This window comes from Nannobrachium achirus (genome assembly GCF_963921795.1).
Source record: "Nannobrachium achirus genome assembly, chromosome: 20".
Lineage (NCBI taxonomy): Eukaryota > Metazoa > Chordata > Actinopteri > Myctophiformes > Myctophidae > Nannobrachium > Nannobrachium achirus.
Genome location: NC_137827.1, coordinates 15554223 through 15571828, shown reverse-complemented (window position 1 = coordinate 15571828; position 17606 = coordinate 15554223). Strand labels below are relative to the sequence as shown.

The 17606-nt window shown below is 46.2% G+C and overlaps 1 protein-coding gene across 3 annotated transcripts in view; it reads left to right on the top strand.

Annotated features, from left to right (window-relative positions):
* Window positions 1-17606, top strand: part of runx3 (RUNX family transcription factor 3) — a gene marked incomplete at both ends in the record, with an annotated part of 84538 nt that overhangs the window by 37290 nt on the left and 29642 nt on the right. For 2 of the 3 annotated variants that reach the window (XM_080751330.1, XM_080751329.1), the window contains one exon: window positions 1653-1757. In XM_080751330.1, coding sequence (XP_080607456.1) covers window positions 1653-1757 — 105 coding nt within the window. Of the gene's footprint in view, window positions 1-1652; window positions 1770-17606 lie in introns of all 3 variants that reach the window. The other variant, XM_080751331.1, reaches the window with a different exon arrangement.

Below are 17606 nucleotides of genomic sequence, written 5' to 3'. Positions count from 1 at the left end.
TCGCAATTCATCTCCCCCGGCCAATTTGCAAAGCAAGTCCGCCTACGACATTATTAGAGTATGGGCTTGGCCTACACATTACGCAGTGTTTAATTGGACCTATAATTATTATAACACGACTAAAAAAAATGAAGAAGAAAAAAGTTAAACACAACATGTCAATTAGAGAGCTGCACCTTTTATCCCTCCTATAGGCTTACATGCTGTGATTAATACGCACGTGCACATGCAGGTCTGTTTTGCTCTGCAAAAAAAAGTGGTTGATTTGAGGGAAATATTTTGTAGCCTACAAAATATTCGGGCAAATAAACAAAAAAAATACTCGGTCCACACATCATCATGACATGCATGAGCCACATTGACACTTTTCAAAGCGTGCCTGTTTAGCACACCTTTAAAACCAAGCAGTGGCATTTCTGACATTCCTCCTCCTCTGCACGCTTCCAGCGCCCTGGCCCCTTGCCGACGCGCGGCGCGCGGCGCATATTTCCCTAAATGTTACACTTTAAATAGTTGCACACTGATGAATGGAAAACACTCTCGTCTCCTCCAAATTAAAAAGTACCTTTCATTTCTGTAGTCAATTAGCTAACCCCACCCCGGGATTCTGTTCCCTCACAGTCTCTCACTCTCTCTCACTTTCCTCCTTTTTTTTTTTTTTTTTTTAAACAAGAGATGCCTTTTTTTTATGAAAGCGCCGCTTTATAGCATGGGGACGAAAACCCGTTCCGTTGCAAAGATCTCTAGGATCACTTTCTAACATGGTCTTTCACGCAGATGGGAGCTGCAGGAAACTCGTGCAAGATCCAGACTTGTTGAACAATAAACCGCCGCTGTAAGCCCCCTTCCCTTCGGTCAATCTGGAATACATTCCCCCTCAATAATTTAAATCATACCCGCAGTCAGACCATCAAAGGGGTGGTCCCTCCGCTTTTTTAATTCACATGCTTTAAAAGAGAGGACCCAAAACCAAAACCCGTGATAATTTAAGTTGCACAAGCAGAGTATTGTTACAAACAAAGCATGTTTCAAAAAGGAAAAAAAGAAAGAAAAAAGAAAAGAAAGAAAAAAAAAGCTGCACTTTGACAATACATTTTAAAAAGCCTATGATTTCAAATTTCAAACTCCCACAAATGTCTAATTATATGGGGGCAAAGGTATGTGAGCACTCAGTAATTCAGTGGTTTTCAACCCTTTTCATATCAAGGTCCATTATTTATTCTGCATTTGAGCCACGGACCACCATTTGATGAGATTTTAGCCTCTCAGACCCAAAGCTTAAAATATTTTGTTATCATTGGAGAGGATTCTGTCCACAATGCCTTGCTGTATTGATGTGGTATAGGAGAGACAGGCCAACAGGCAAACTAACCGCTGATCAAATTCCTACAGTCTCTGATTGTGTAGACGTCTTATAAAATAAGTAATGCCGATGTCATAACAACAACTTAACTCTTGAGGGTGAAAAATGAAACCAATTTGCATGGTTTCATTTTACGCTCCCGAGAGTTAAAGATCTATAAGGGTCCATTTGGTTACCATCTCTAAATCATTTATCTGGGGACCACCTGGACTCCCCTCAAGTAGCCTACCACTGGTGGTCCCTGGACCACTGTTCTAATTGATCATTTCGGACCCTGTTCCCTCTGCAGGGAAGAGTTTCACACTGACCATCACAGTGTTCACCGGACCCCCTCAAGTGGCCACCTACCACCGTGCCATTAAAGTCACCGTTGATGGGCCACGGGAACCACGCAGTGAGTACTCACGTCTCTCTCTCTTCCCCTATAGTACAGTGGTTCTCAACCTTTTCAGGTCGCGACCCCCAAAATAATCACATTTTAACTGGGGACCCCCCACCCTACCCTACCCTGACAAGCATTAAGAGTTGAGGCATAACATTTTGTATAACACGGTTCTATTGTGAAAATAGCCGATCTACACGCTCACAACGCCTCTACATGCTCACAATGTCATCCTCTAATATTTGACAATCTGGCCAATGTTTAATTTATAATTTTAGAGGTATTAAAAAGTCCTTAAATTCACAATAAGTAAATCATCTGGGGACCCCCCAAAATAATTTGGGGACCGACCCACGGGTTGAGAACCACCGCTCTAGTACACAGCTAATGTAGGCCTACACAAACAAATGCACACACACACACACATTGTAGTTACACTTATATTTAGCTTATATTGTACGTATGTATAGTTATTAGAAAAACAAAAGAGTTTACACGTTTGCACTGAGCGCTTCCGGGGCAAAACACAGTTAAGAAGAGAAGAGTAGCTATTCTTGGCCAGGAGAAAAGGTGTCATTAGTAAGTATGCCCTTAAAACAAGCATATGATGAGTCATATGCAGATGATAGAAAATATAGCACTGTGTGAGAATGATATAGCGTGCGACTGTATGCACGCGCATGCATGCAGCTACTACCAGTGGAGAGCTTATTATGGTTGATCAGCAGCAGAGGTTGACTAGCAATTACACTAATGGACAATCAGTCATGCGCAAGTGTTTGTGTTGCGTGTATGCATGTGTGTGTGTGTGTGTGTGTGTGTGTGTGTGTGTGTGTGTGTGTGTGTGTGTGTGTGTGTGTGTGTGTGTGTGCGTGTGTGTAACAGGGAGAGGCCTCAGAGGAAACTGTAAAGCGTATTAAGGCATAACCCTGAGACCACTAAGAGAAGCGGCGTGGTGTGTCTCCAAGCCGCAGATGGCTCGGTTCAAGTGACCTCGCTCCCACACGGGTCTGGTCGGAGGGTCCTATACACTCCTACCTGCCCGACCACATACATAAGTGGCTCGTTGACTTAACTCGAGGGCAAGCAGGCCCCCCGACTGCTGTTAGCCCTGGCAGAGACGCCCGGTGTGCTGAGGCTGTTTAGCGCCACTGTTTAGCCACAGCTACATACTACTGTGGTTTAAGGTCTGATGGTGTGAGAGATGGAGCAGAGTAGGGTTACTCAGTCTAGTCACTTGGTGAAGGTGCTGGTGCCGTGTGTGTAAATCTGTGTGTGAGTGTGTGTGTGCGCGCGCGCGGGCCGTGCATTCATTTGTGCGCTCAAGTCGGGATAGACTCGGTGTCTAGGATTTCATGGCCATTCCTGTGGAGCTATCGTGTTTATTATGGTTCTACAGCACCGTACCAGGTTTTTAAGGGGTCTCTGAATGAGCAGATAGCTATGCCTTGCGCTCATGTCTGCTGGAGTTGGGGCTATTTGGGACCCGGAGTGGATTTAGCCCCAGTCAAAACAGTCCAACACGGAGCCGCGGGCCAATGCAAGGAGAGAACGTGGTGGCAGCGCGTGCCACGCCGAGGGGCGATTCGGGGGCTGGCACGGAGAACGGGCGAGGGGCACAGGGAGAGGGGCGTCGCCCCCCTGCCAGGCCGGAGACTATTTGAGGAGGCGTCGTGCATGGAAGAGGACAGTGTGGAGAATGGGTAGGGGGAGGAATAGATAATTATAAACACTGTGTGTGTGTGTGTGTGTGTGTGTGTGTGTGTGTGTGTGTGTGTGTGTGTGTGTGTGTGTGTGTGTGTGTGTGTGTGTCGCGCGCATGCACGAGTGTCCTGGCCTGAAATAAGACTTGTGTACATTAACGAGGTCTCATGTCTGTCTCTGTCAACTCATCACGGCTCCAGTCAGGGCGTCAGAGTGGCCATGCTACTTTTACACTGGCACTGGGGCGCTATAAAGTGTCACTGTTTAATATAGGACAGGAGGAATTTAGGCTCCCATTAAACTCAGTTGCACCACAGTGCTGCTGAGAATCCAGTGGGAGAATTCAGAGAATAGCATTACATAAGCATGAGAAAATAATGTGCTATTGAGGAAACGTTTGCCAGAAAACGGAACAGAAAACAAAACGGAAAACGAAACAGAAACTCCGCAGTCTCCCTATTAGGAAGTAGATTTTGTAATTCATACGAACAAATTAACTCAGAACATCTTGCGTAATAGGGTTGTAGTTTTCCAGACATTTGTCTATTTTGATTTCTGTAATGATTTCCATTTCAAATGAATAAACTGTACTAAATAATACAGGCGGAGTACTTTATTTATACATACTTTTGAATAGAGACCTTTATATGTCAAAGGCTACATTTATTTTATTATACCTATAATTTTGAGCTTTTCAAAAGTCAGCAAAATATAATTTCAGCTCAAGCTTTCCCTTATATAAGTAAGCTACGTATTTGTATTTTACATAAATTCGATTTTTTTAAATTTCGATCCCCCATCGGCCTCGGTCTGGACTTGGTCTCGCCTCCCCTCTGTCTCTGTCCTCACTCTGCCTCAGTCAGTCCCACTTTGGTCTTGGTATTAACTTGGTCTCTGGCTTTAGCTCAGGGGTCTTCAACGTTTTCAGGCCAAGGACCCCTTAGTTGAGAGAGAGATGAAGTAGGGACCCCCCACAACATTTTCATAGATTCCATATAGCTTCATCGTTTGACAACACAATCATCAGTGTTATTTTGGATTCATGTCGATTTGTGTTTTCAGATATTTAACCACTTGAACCGTCAATACTTAATAAACCTGACCTTTCACTCTGTACTTAGTCTGCTCTTTTTCCCCCTCTACACCAAAGCTCTTTGCCAAAAATATCCGATCTACAAGCTCACAACGAGGCGTTGTGCTGTGAGGCATGTGAGCTTGTAGATCTGCTATTTTTAGCTAAAGTTGTCAGAATAAGGACACCAGGATTCAAGTGGTTAATATAAAAAAAAAAATAAGATAAAAAGTTTCTATCACACAAAGATTTGGAGGACCCCCTGTAGTAACTCTAAAGTAACTACATTTGGTTTCTCCTGGCTATCGTTTTGGTTAACAGGTTCAGCTCAGGTGCAGGGAAGGTGAATAAATAAATGTACCTGCAGACACTCTGGTGGGAGATAAATCAGGCCACTGTCATGGTTTCGTCTAGACGTACTGTACCTATAAATATTATTTGGTCTGCTCAAACCACAGGACATACTGTAGTGTTGTGTACTTTCTAAGTCTTTCATCATTGTGAGGCAATGCGGGGAAACCATTTCACCCACAATTAAAACAAACAGCATTTCTTGTGTGTGCGCGCGCGCGTGCGCGTGTCACTCGTTAGCTACTTATATATCGTCGTTGTCGGGTGGAAACCTTGTATGTCCAAAACCGTTCGTTTTGTATTTATCCTATTAAAAATGATCTAAAATAGTGAAAATAGCCGATCTACAAGCACACAACGGCTCCCATCGCGAGGCGTTCTGTGCTTGTGGGATCAGCTATTTTCATCGTTCTTTTGTGCGACAGTCTTGTATGATGAACCAGGGCTTTACTTTACAAAAAATACATACAAATCTGAAACTTGGAGATACAAGGTTTCTGCCCGACAGTGACGATATATATATATATCGATTATTGCTTTGGGAGACGACCTGCCATTTCTCCTCCTCAGCGCTAAAAAGGCAACCGTCGCCGTTGGTCCATATTGTGTTTCATAGCCTGGTACGCAGAGAGCCCATAAGTCTGGCTTGGCCTGGCTCTGCTATGTGTTCACCTGTTGGCAGCATGCATGCAGGCTGCTGCTGCTCAGGGCTTTACGGGCTGTTTGTCTACGGCCTGGATTTGCATGGCTGCCAGCAGCAGCAGCAGCAGCAGCAGAGACCCGGCAGGAGCTGGCACAGAGGGGAGGAGGTTTTTATTAACGCATTTCGACCGGGAAAAACACATTTTAACGGGTTATCACTGTAACCATTATTTCATGCTTTAACCGTTGAAAAATAGCAGATATACAAGCTCACAGCGCGGCACTGTTTTTTCCAAAAACCTTCTAAGGTTTTTGGAAAAAACGCATGTTTCTTTGTCAGCGGTTCTCAAACCTTTTCATGTCAAGGGCCCCTAGAATTGTATGTATTTGGCCGCATACCCCCCCCCCCCCCCCCCCCCATCTCAAAATAAGGGACCCTGAGAAAGAAAGATTTGAGTTGTAAATCTTCGCTTTCAAAAATATATATTGAAAGATTTGCTGAAACAAATACGACTTTTCAAAAAATAGCAGACCTACAAGCTCGCAGCGCTGCACCGAGTGCCACGCTGCGAGCTTGTATATCTGCCATTTTTCAATAGCGAAAGCACAAAGTAATGACGCGTTCCCGATCTAGATGGCTTAATGTTTACAGATCCAGTCGGTAGAACCTGATGGACAGGACTGCAGCGGCGGCTCAGCCCGCGGCAATGTAACAGAAACACCAGGGCTGCTGATAGACGAACACACACACACACACACACACACACACACACACACACACACACACACACACACACACACACACACACACACACACACACACACACACACACACACACACACACACACACACACACACACACACACACACACACACACACACAAAGTAAAAACACACTCAGGCTTTAACACGCATTATTTGGCGGAGGCACGTTCACATGCAGGCAAAAATATACATGCGTTTGTGTCTGTCTCTGTCACCGCACTTGCATGGGGTTTGCGTGCAGCCGCGCACACACACTGCGTATATATCGTACATGGTTCCTCAACAGAAAGTAGGCCAGTGTTCAGCTAAGTATTTTTCTTTCCCCTGCACATTGTTTCCTCATCACACACACACACACACACACACGCACACACACAAACACCCACTCACTCACAGACGCACACACACGTCATCCGTCATTTCACTTCCTCCCCGGCCTATTTGTCACAGTTGGTCGTCAGAGGTTCTGTTGAAGTCAAACAGGCGGTGGTGTGACCAGTTAACAGTTATAGAGCCCCTCTTTTCTGAGAAGCAGATCTGTGCCACACGTCAGTGCGCGTACCGAGAAGGGCGAGGGTGACAATTAGGGTCTTTTGTGACGAGATGAACTCATCACAACTGTAGAGGAGAGGAGACTGAGTGGAGGGGAGGAGAGAGGAGAGGAGAGGATGCTGCTGCATGCAAAATGATGAACTCAGCGTTCACTTGTTCAGTATCTAAAGTGAGGTCAATGTGGTGACTGGTCTGATAAGACCGAAATGTCGTCGTTGTCGGGTGGAAACCTTGTATGTCCAAAACCGTTCGTTTTGTATTTATCATTTAAAGAATTTACTGAAATAGTGAAAACAGCCGATCTACAAGCACACAAGTGTGCTTGTAGATCTGCTGTTTCCACTACTTTTGAGCGACGGCCTTGCATGATGAAGCAGGGCTTTACTTTGCAAGAAAAAAGAAATACAAATTTGAAAATTGGGAGATACGAGGTTTCTGCCCGACAGCGACGATATTATGCATTAAACATAATACGCTTGGATGCACTCCATTGCATCCAGGCAGAGCTCACACACGCACAGTCGCAACCACACACACACACACGCGCGCACACACAGTCTCATAGAGCCGCAGAAGTCGAGTCATACAAGCATTGTCATGTTTTGTTGTCTGTATTTACTCTGCTGGGTGTGTTTGTGCAGCAGAATGGCGGGCAGCGGGCAGCTCTGGGAGGGGTCCAGGGCTGCTGCTAGTGCTGGTGCATGTTTTCTGGACTCGGCGGGGTTGATCCTATTTGCATTTGGCACGCAGACTGTACAAAGTATGCAAATAGATAAACAATGACATTTTGCTGTGTTATTTCTCCGGCGATATTGCTGTCTCTCGACAAAGTAAACAAAAGACGTGGGCGTGTGTGCGTGTGTGTGTGTGTGTGTGTGTGTGTGTGTGTGTGTGTGTGACTACGGCGTGCATGTGCTCATGCACCTGCCAGGTGTGTCCATCTCTTTAAGTCGGCCGTGCGGCAACGCCCATGCTCCACAAATGGCATGAAAGGCTCCCCCCCCCCCCCTCGGTGCGAATTGCTCTCTCAAAGGCAACTTTGATGTTTGAAAGAGGAGATGGGTGTTTTTTTCTTTCTTTTTTTTTTTTTTTTTGAAGGAAAGGCCTACAGGTGTATCAGTGCCAGGGGAGTAAAAAAAAGAACTGTGGCACATCTGACGCTGGGTGCTTTCCTAGCTGCTAATGGAACATCATGATTTCTGAGCTCCCAGATGCATATGACCTGGAGACGTATAGTGTGACGCACACACACTGTGGTGCACGTGGTTCACCAGACAGTATCTGTGGACTCATTCAGAATTCAGCTTTATCACCCTTTCTTGGGTAGGGAGGGATGGGACGATATGAACATTTCATATCACGATTATTGTGACAAAAGATATTACGATATTATCGCGATAATCAAAATCCATTATCCTGGGGCGGAACATAGGCAAAAAAAAGCAGATCTACAAGCCGTGTTGCGACGCGTTGTAAGCTTGTAGATCGGCTATTTTTTGGCAAATGACATTTGATAGAGTGAAAAAAAGACTGTATCAAGTACGTACATGTATATTATAAGTAGCTTTTACCAATAGAGGATTTAAGTGGTGCCGGATATGCAGCTCGGCAAATAAAAGGTGAATTGATCCCAGTGCATGACGGAGGACGATATTGCGATAAATGAAATCTCCATGATACGATTATCGTAAGTGTTTTTTATCACGATAAACGATAATATCGCATATCGTCCCATCGCTATTCTTGGGTTGTGTACCCGTTATCATGGGTCGTGGGTCGCGGGTAAATATCCCTACACATTTCTTTTATCGTTATTTCAAAAGAAATCTAAATTTCAAATAAAAAACAATCTTAAAGAAATAGCTGATGTATGTAGATCGGCTTTTTTCGGTGCCTAACCCCAAACTGGTACACACACACACACACACACACACACACACACACACACACACACACACACACACACACACACACACACACACACACACACACACACACACACACACACACACACACACACACAAAGGACAAAGAAAGCCACCTCATAACAATCTAACCAACAATCACTGATGATAATTCATCATTTGGAAAGATGACGACAGCTTGGTGGTGGTTGTAGAACCAAACAACAGTTGTGGTCGGTCCGAACTCAAACGGGCGCCGATAGGGAAACGGAGAGCGGAGACATCGTGTTTCCTATGAGAGGAATGCCATCAGTCAAAGATGTCCATGGTGTCCTTAAAGACCGTTGGCCGCGAGCACTCCCTGCAGGGTTCCAGTCTCGTCTTGTCACACTCGGCTTTTGTCGATTAAAAAACCTGAGCAAATATTGGCCCGACTGATAAATCCGCTGGAATGCAACACAGTCTGTGTGTCGTAAAGACCTGGATTTGTTTCAGCGAGCAGCCTGCGTGCTTGGACAAAACGTCCAGTGCATTCTGAGCAGCCAGCCTTGCGATAGACATACAGTAGACTGGCTGTTTTAAGCAGGCAGCCATGCAGGTATCTGGACATTAGACCCAGCTCTGTCTTTATCTCTCCAACGGTTGTTTTGTATAAAGTCTCTGTAAAAAAGCTGGCAGTCTTGTGCACACTATATAGTCTAGACCAAAGCCATGGCTAAGTAAGTTATCACCTACAGTTTCACATACAGTATAGCACCATTAAAGATGCAGTAAGCGATATCTTAAAGGTAGGGTAAGTGATTTAATTTACTTCAAATAATAACAAAATGGGTCTATGTTCTGATATATTCCATATTTGGACTTCAGTCTTATCAACTGTGAGGAGAAAAAAGCAGTTTCAGTTTTGGTAGAGGAGACAGGTTTTCCTCCTATCAGGATAGAGTGGGGCCTTCCTCCAATCATGGTTGAGTGGGGGCGGGCCTTATGGACTTTACTGCGAGTGAGGTGAAAGAGAAAAGTGGAAAGTTGTGAGCTAACTATTAGCTATTTGGCTAACTGTTTCCGGGTCGACTTGAGGCTATTTTATACAGAGGCAAAATATGAGGGTAATAACGAATACAACTGTATACAGAGGTTTGGAAACGACATCTTGCAAAGGTGACATGGGTGTTTGAAATTTTAAGCTATATTTAGTACATAATATGTAGTACATCTTGGCCAAGTGGTTTGGTATTAAGTTAGCGATACATACGGGTGATGACCCGGAAGTAGATCCACTTACTCTGATGTAATATAAAGATAGCAGACGTGAAGTCCACATTCCTAGCTCTGGCAGTTTAATAAAACCGGTTCCCGGAAAATGTTCCAAATATGATGGAACCGACGCCGGTTCCTCAATGTCGGTTTTCGGGCTCCTTCGGTTCCACAGGTTCCGGATCCCAGCCCTATTAACCAGAGGATGAATAAAGGCTGCAGGTGGTTAGTCTTTGACCTGCACTGTTGGCACCTCAACCACAACTTGAGGCCAACTCCCTTGGAGCCCCCCCTCACACACACACACACACACACACACACACACACACACACACGCGCACAGGGGCTGGTAATCCTTCTAAAGCTCTCATGTGAAAGCATGGCTAATTAGCCTAAATACCTCCGCTAAACAGAGATGGAGGAGAAAAAAGAAAATATTGCCATTTAGTACATCACTGGCTCTCCTCCCTTTCACAGCCCTCTCTCCCTCTCTCTCTCTCTCTGTTTGCTCTCTGGGAAGACGTTAGCAATGGGAACAGGGACCAGCTTTGTCTGGTGCTTTGTCATCTTCCCCCCTTTTCTAACATCCCCCCGCCGGCCAGCTGAGGACTCATGTCTGCTCCTGTCTAGTCAGAGAGACACACGCACACATAGACGCACACAAACACACACACAGTACACATGCTCTCATACGGACGCCTGGAGCCTTTAAAAATGGCCTTTAATCTCTTTTTTCCCCCTCTCAGACAAAAACATGCACTCTGTGTTTGTTGACGTCAGGCGACAGCGACAGGACGCGCGGAGGAATTACCGAATTATTTACAGAGTGCCTCAGACAACGATTTTAATTCTCCGCGATGATGCAAGCGGGGGCGACAGGCCGATGTTTTCTCAGAAACGACTCCGGCCAAACCTAAGCCGTCTTCACCCTCTCTGCACCTTCTCTCTCTCTCTCTCCGTTCTCTCTTCCCACCGCCTCTCTAGGGATGGGACGATACGCGATATTATCGTTTGTCGTGATAAAAAACACTCAGGGTAATCGTATCGTGGAGATTTAATTCATCGTGAAATCGTCCTCCGTCATGCACCGGGATCAATTATTTTATTTGCCGAGCTGCATATCCGGTATCATTTAAACCCTCTATTGGTAAAACGTACTTAAAATATATGTACTTGATACAGTCTTTTTTACACTCTCTACCAAATCTCTTTGCCAAAAAATAGCCGATCTACAATGTATAGATATTTTGATTATGGCGATAATATCGTAAATCGCGATTTCCATGGTCACAATAATCGTGATATGACATTTTCATATTGCCGCATCCCTACACCTCTCTCTCTTTCTCCACCTCCTCTCTCTCTCTCTCTCTCTCTCTCCCTCTCCCTCTCTCTCTCTTTTTCAACCTCCTCTCTCTCTCTCTCTCTCTCTCTCTCCTACACTCTCTCCAAGCGTCCTTCCTGTTTACCTACCGACGAGGGGAAGTTAAAATGCCCACTCTGTGTACTCACTCTTCCTTATTTACCCGGACCCGTACGGGAGGGAGGGAGAGCCATTACGACCTTTTAGACCTAATTCAATAAAAGTTCTGATCTGCATTTAGAAAAATAAATGAGCACCGGTGGAGTGGAGTGAGGGAGGGAGGGAGGGAATATTTTCTCTCTCTCTCTCTCTCGACTGCATTATGACAATAAACCGTTTTCTGTTGCGTGTGTGTGTGTGTGTGTGTGTGTGGGGGGGGGGGGGGGGGGGGGGGGGGGGCGTGTTGGGGTGCAGAGGGGGGTCGGGGTGGTGGTTTGTGGGAAACAAGCACCTGCTGGTTACTGGAAGAGGACGGCTGTGTGTCGTACCCTGCGGTCTGGGGATTTATTTTTCTGGGCCTTAATAGCGAGGAGCAGTCAGCAAATAATAGGTGTAGTCGAGAGATCCTCTCCGTTGCTTCCAGGAGCGGCGAGGGGGGCTGTAATCCCGTGGGTAAACAACGCGCACGGGGGAAGTCTTGGCTCTTCGGCGGGGTCTTTAACCACTTAAGCCCCCCAATATGCTTCGTCGTACGACGGATCGTGAAAAAAAAACACTTTGAAAAAAAACTTGTGAGCTTGTAGATCGTCTACTTTTTAATGTTCTTTAAACATTTTGTCATGACTTTTTCCTGTCATGCCTCTTCTCATATCCTCTCTACTCGTATTATAGATTTATAAAAAAATCACAACAGTGTCCGTTAATTTCAAGGATGTGTGTGTGTGTGTGTGTGTGTGTGAGTGAGTGAGTGAGTGAGTGAGTGAGTGAGTGAGTGAGTGAGTGAGTGAGTGAGTGAGTGAGTGAGTGAGTGAGTGTGTGTGTGTGTGTGTGTGTGTGTGTGTGTGTGTGTGTGTGTGTGTGTGTGTGTGTGTGTGTGTGCGCGCGCAGCGCATGCATGTATGTACATTTCAAGGCTGCTCAACAGCACCTCTCTGGTCACCCAGCGGTACTCAGGCTACATACAGACACGCGCATACATACATGCATACACACACGGCCACACTATGGAGACGGTGTGACCACCGCTCAAAAAACACCTTGTGACCACCGCTCAAAAAACACCTTGTGATTTGGTGTTGATGTACGCTCAGTCTCTCACACACAAACACACATAAAATGGAAAATTCACAAATTATCTTTTTTTCGACACACCCAAGAGCGTGAGAGGACGCCACCCTGTCTCCTGTGCGTGTGCTCGTAGAGCGCAGCATGTGTGCAAGAACGTCGCGTTCCGAGTAGAGCTACCGCGTAGCGAGGTGTGAACGACGTTTGACACATCTGCTGGTGTTGTGTTCGCGAGTGTGACAGTGGCCCGCTCGCCTTCCTTTCCCACAAACCTGTGAGCCCCCACCTCTGTACCCCGCCCACGCACACAAACGCACGCACACACACACACACACACAAACAAACCCTTTCACCTTTAGAGCTAAAACAACACTCTCAGGCTAGCTTATTTCTTTAATATAATCTGTCACAGGAGCCAAAGAGACCCTCTGTGCTCGGCCTTGCCGAGCAGCAGCAGCAACAGTATTGGGAAATCTACGAAGGCTGCGGGCAGGCGGCCAAGCCCTGAAAAACAAGCTCACCCATATCTCCCCCAACACACCTCCTTGTCCCTTCTGATACACACACACACATCACACACGCACACGCACAAATACTGTACAACTGAAGGACAAAAGAGGGATGATTGCGCTCGACGTGCTACGGGCCCCATTGTATTGTTCAGGAACCAGGGTGCATTGGCCTTTAAGTCGGCACCCCTTCACTAGACCAACCTGCCCCAACCTGCCTCACTGCTGAGCTGTCCCTGTGTGGCATCGCCCCTATTCCACGCGCACACACGCACACACACACACACACACACACACACACACACACACACACACACACACACACACACACACACACACACACACACACACACACACACACACACACACACACACACAGAGGGAGGGAGGTTTATCCTCTTATCAGAAAAGGAAGGCTGAGCCGTTCGCTTCACATATAGTGACTTCCGCTGTGACTAGCTTGTTGTGGAGGGGGTTTCACACACAGTGCCTCCGTCCCCAGAACAGGGCCTCTTCTTCGCTCTTTGGTCCTGAAGCCTAAGACAGCTCCTCGGCTGTGGTCAAAAAGCACCAGAGAGACGATGGAGAGAAGAATTGGCCAAACCCGTGGGCAACTGACCTCCCACTAAGAGTCCTGTGTAGGTGAGGTGAGGAGTGGCCTCGTCGCCCCCTGTCTTCAGTGCCTGGAATGTTTCCGGCATTGAGATGTTATCTCACACTTTTTAAGAAGTTTGCCTTTAAAGCAAACAATGGCCTGTGTGTGTGCAGTCCACATGGCAGCAGCAGTTATCCCGTCCACCTGAAGAGTTCACAACATCCCAGAGAACTGGGAGAGAGTTTTGCATGCAAAACGAGTGCACGAGCGGTGCTATGGTGTCTGCGTGTGGCTTAGCGTCGACTCGTTTAGGCCCAGACGAGACAGCCACAAAACACCAGCCAAGAGTAAAACCCACATCCTTCATGGGTCAGCCTCAAAAATACTGAGCTCTGATTGGCCCCCGGGACTCTCCCGAACACCCAACCGTGTGATTGGTGGCTTCGTATGCGGGCTGAGCGCGTCGCCGATGCGTGTGGATTTGTTCCTTGGGCTAAACGACAAACACAGTGAGCGACGAGCTGGAAAGGGGAAGTATAACCGAGGCTGGTACCTGAAGTGTGTGTGCGTGTGTGTGTTTATGTGTATGTGTGTGTATGTGCGTGCGTGTGTGTGTGCATGTGTGTGTGCGTGTCCTCCCCTCCACAAGCGAGGAGGAAGAGGAAAACAGGTGTACCGTACGAGCACTTTGCTCAACAGATGTTGAAACATCCTCAGGGTCTGTTGAAGGCAGAACGGAAGTTTGCAGGCAGCCATGCAGGCCTTGCTGCAACACACTCTCAACCGTCACCCCGACACTGCGCTTCACTGCAAGGTCTTCTGTCGAGATAGATAAGAAGCCAGATAAGGCGTCCGCTGTTGTGAATAATAATACACTTTATTAGTAGTGTTCTCCCCTACGTAGGGATGGGACGATAAGCGATATTATCGTTTATCGTAATAAAAAAACCCTCACGATAATCGTATCGTGGAGATTTAATTTATCGCGAAGTCGTCTTATTCTGTCATGCACCGGGATCAATTCACCTTTTATTTGCAGAGCTGCATATCCGGTACCATTTAAACCCTATATAATTGGTAAAAGGTACTTATAATATACATACTTGATACAGTCTTTTTTTCACTCTACCAAATCTCTTTGCCAAAAAATAGCCGATCTACAATCTACAGTAGCCGATCTACAAACTCAAAACGCGTCACGATGCAACACGTTGTGAGCTTGTAGATCTGCTATTTTTTGCCAAAAATGTTCCGCCCCAGGATAATGGATGTTGGGGATATTTTGATTATCGCGATAATATCGTAAAACGTGATTTCTTTGGTCACAAACAATAATCACGATATGAAATGTCCATATCGTCCCATCCCTCCCCCGACACATGCAGGCATCTTCCCGACGCCACCAGTGTGTGGCGTACGGGCTTCCCTGCTGCTGCATGCCGCAGAGCCACTTCACACCATTTCCCTTGTTGTGCGACTCGCTTTGATTCCTCACATAACAGTTGCAGCGGCATCAACAGCAGCAAAGGAAGGGAGGAGCTCTCTCAAAAACATGTTCCAACCAAACCACTTCAACACAAAAGACAGAGAGAGAGAAAACACATCACAGCGGGCTGCCATTTCGCAGCATTAACACTAGATTTAGAAGCTGCATAAAATGCCAAGGCATTCTTGCATGTAATCCTATACAGTTACTTGCTATGGTCTTTTGTGCTTTTTGCTGAGCCGATATGGGTTTCACCGTGCACTATATGATGCAGGCACTCCAAATCAATTCAAAGTCTGTTATCAGCGGCCTATCAAGTCCATTTATACGACGAATACAAATATTTACACTTCAAATATATTCAGCCCAGACTTGGGACCGGGCCAGAGCACGTATTGCCCTTTGCCGTTCCAGATAGGGTTTCACTTTGCCCCTGAAAAAAAGCGCCCAACCCTTTACTAAAAAGAGCTTGTGTTTAATGTGTCTCTCTTCAGACAGGAACATATGTTTCTTTCTTTCAATGTGCGGAGAGAGAGAGAGAGAGAGAGGGAGAGAGTTAGAGAGAGAGAGTGTTAGAGGGAGAGAGAGAGAGAGAGAGAGAAATAGTGATAGAAATAGAGGAATAGTGTTAGAGAAATATAGAGAAAAAGCCAGGGTGAAGGAAGGGAATGGGCCATATCGGGTTATCACAGGCACGTGCACACATAGACATCAAAGGGGGCTTGAGCCCCTGCCCTTTTACCCTGTCTGTAAAAAGTGCCCTCTCCAGATCATGAATGCAGTTTTTACTATGGTGAAAGAAACGCAAATGCCCTCTTTCCATGCCTACCTGAAGGCGGCATTCAAGAGAATTGCCTTGTCCAAACTCCAAACTCTCCTGAACTTGAATGCAGCATCTTATGTTGAAAGAATTGCCCTCTCTGTGTAGAAATCCATGCTGTTACGCCACATCTCCAGTATTCACCTGATTATGCTTGGTTCAGTGTGGTATCACGCACCGAAAATAGCCGACCTCCAAGCTCACAAGGCGTCGCAGCGCGACGCCTTGTGAGCTTGGAGGTCTGCTATTTTCGATATTTTCACCAAAAGGCCCTTTTAGACATTTCAGCCCCTGCCTCTCTTAACATTCTCTGCACGTCCCTGCTACTGTTCAAGGCCTGCCCGTCACCTCGCAGTGCAAACAGCGTCTGTGTGTTGGTCTGATAGGGGCTTTGTGGGGCCAGAGGGCCGGGCCAGACACACTTGTGTCTGCCGTTGTTTGTCCGCTCAGCTCTTATTAAAGAGTGCAGAGTTCAAACCGACGATAAAAAAAAAACACAACAACCCGACACTCTCTAGTCTGCAACGCTTCTGAAAATACAGCAAGCATGAAGCGCTGTTGCTACATCTCTGTTTACTCCGCAGCGATGATGAAAAATTGATTCATTGATTGATTGATTGAAGGCTTTATTAGAAGTTTGCATAGGAAAAGGTACAGTTTCATGACGGTACAGTTCACTGGTACAAGGTCTACTAAAAGGAGATCCTGAAAAGACTAAGCTTATTTCAACAGGAAACCATTAAAGTATCTCATATAACATTGAATGACAGACGAATAGAACACAGTACTATGCAGTAGATATGTAAATAAAAGAAAATGAGAGAGAAAAAAAAAAAAATAGAAAACAGTAAGTCTAAACAAACAGTAAGTATATACAAAGAAGGGGCAGGGGAAATTAAGTCACCCAGAGGCGGCACAGCAGTTAAGGTTACAGGACAGTAAGAAAAAGAAAAAGGACTGTTGTGTACAGCCGAGCGACAAAAACAAACAAGAAAGAAGAAACAACAAAAAAATTAAATAAACACTATCAGGACATAAACACACGCGGCACAAGAAAACAAAGTGCGGCACACCCACATCATCATCCATCCCTTTCTAAACAGCGTATAGCCTCTCGGCACATCGTTAATAGCAGACATTTTATATCAAGCATTTCATTTATTGTTCCGTAGTATTCCATAATGCTTTCAGATGATGTGACCGCTATACTCAGAGAGGGAGGCTAGTAAACGTATCCACAACCTTTTGCATCCATTTTGGCTCGGGGGGGGTGTGTAGTGTACGGTATATTGAGCGCTGCTGTTTAGGCCTCATGTGTGCAATGTGCATCCTCTTCCCCGGCAGCTACTATCTTGTGGTTATGATATCATAGAGAGAAAAACAGGGCATTCTCTTCCTAAGTGCACCCTCTGACACATTAAATATTCATTCCGACCACAGAAACCCCTCTGAAATGGGGCCGGTGTGCAGTGGCGGACGGGCGGCGGGTGGGTGGGCCGGGCCCTTTGCCCCCCCCCTCTCCACCCCCTCCACGCCCTGCAGAGTAAAGAGTCAAACGGCGGTGGTCGGAGGAGCAAGACGCGGTCCGGGGCTTAAAGACAGGGGGTCAACCCGGCCGG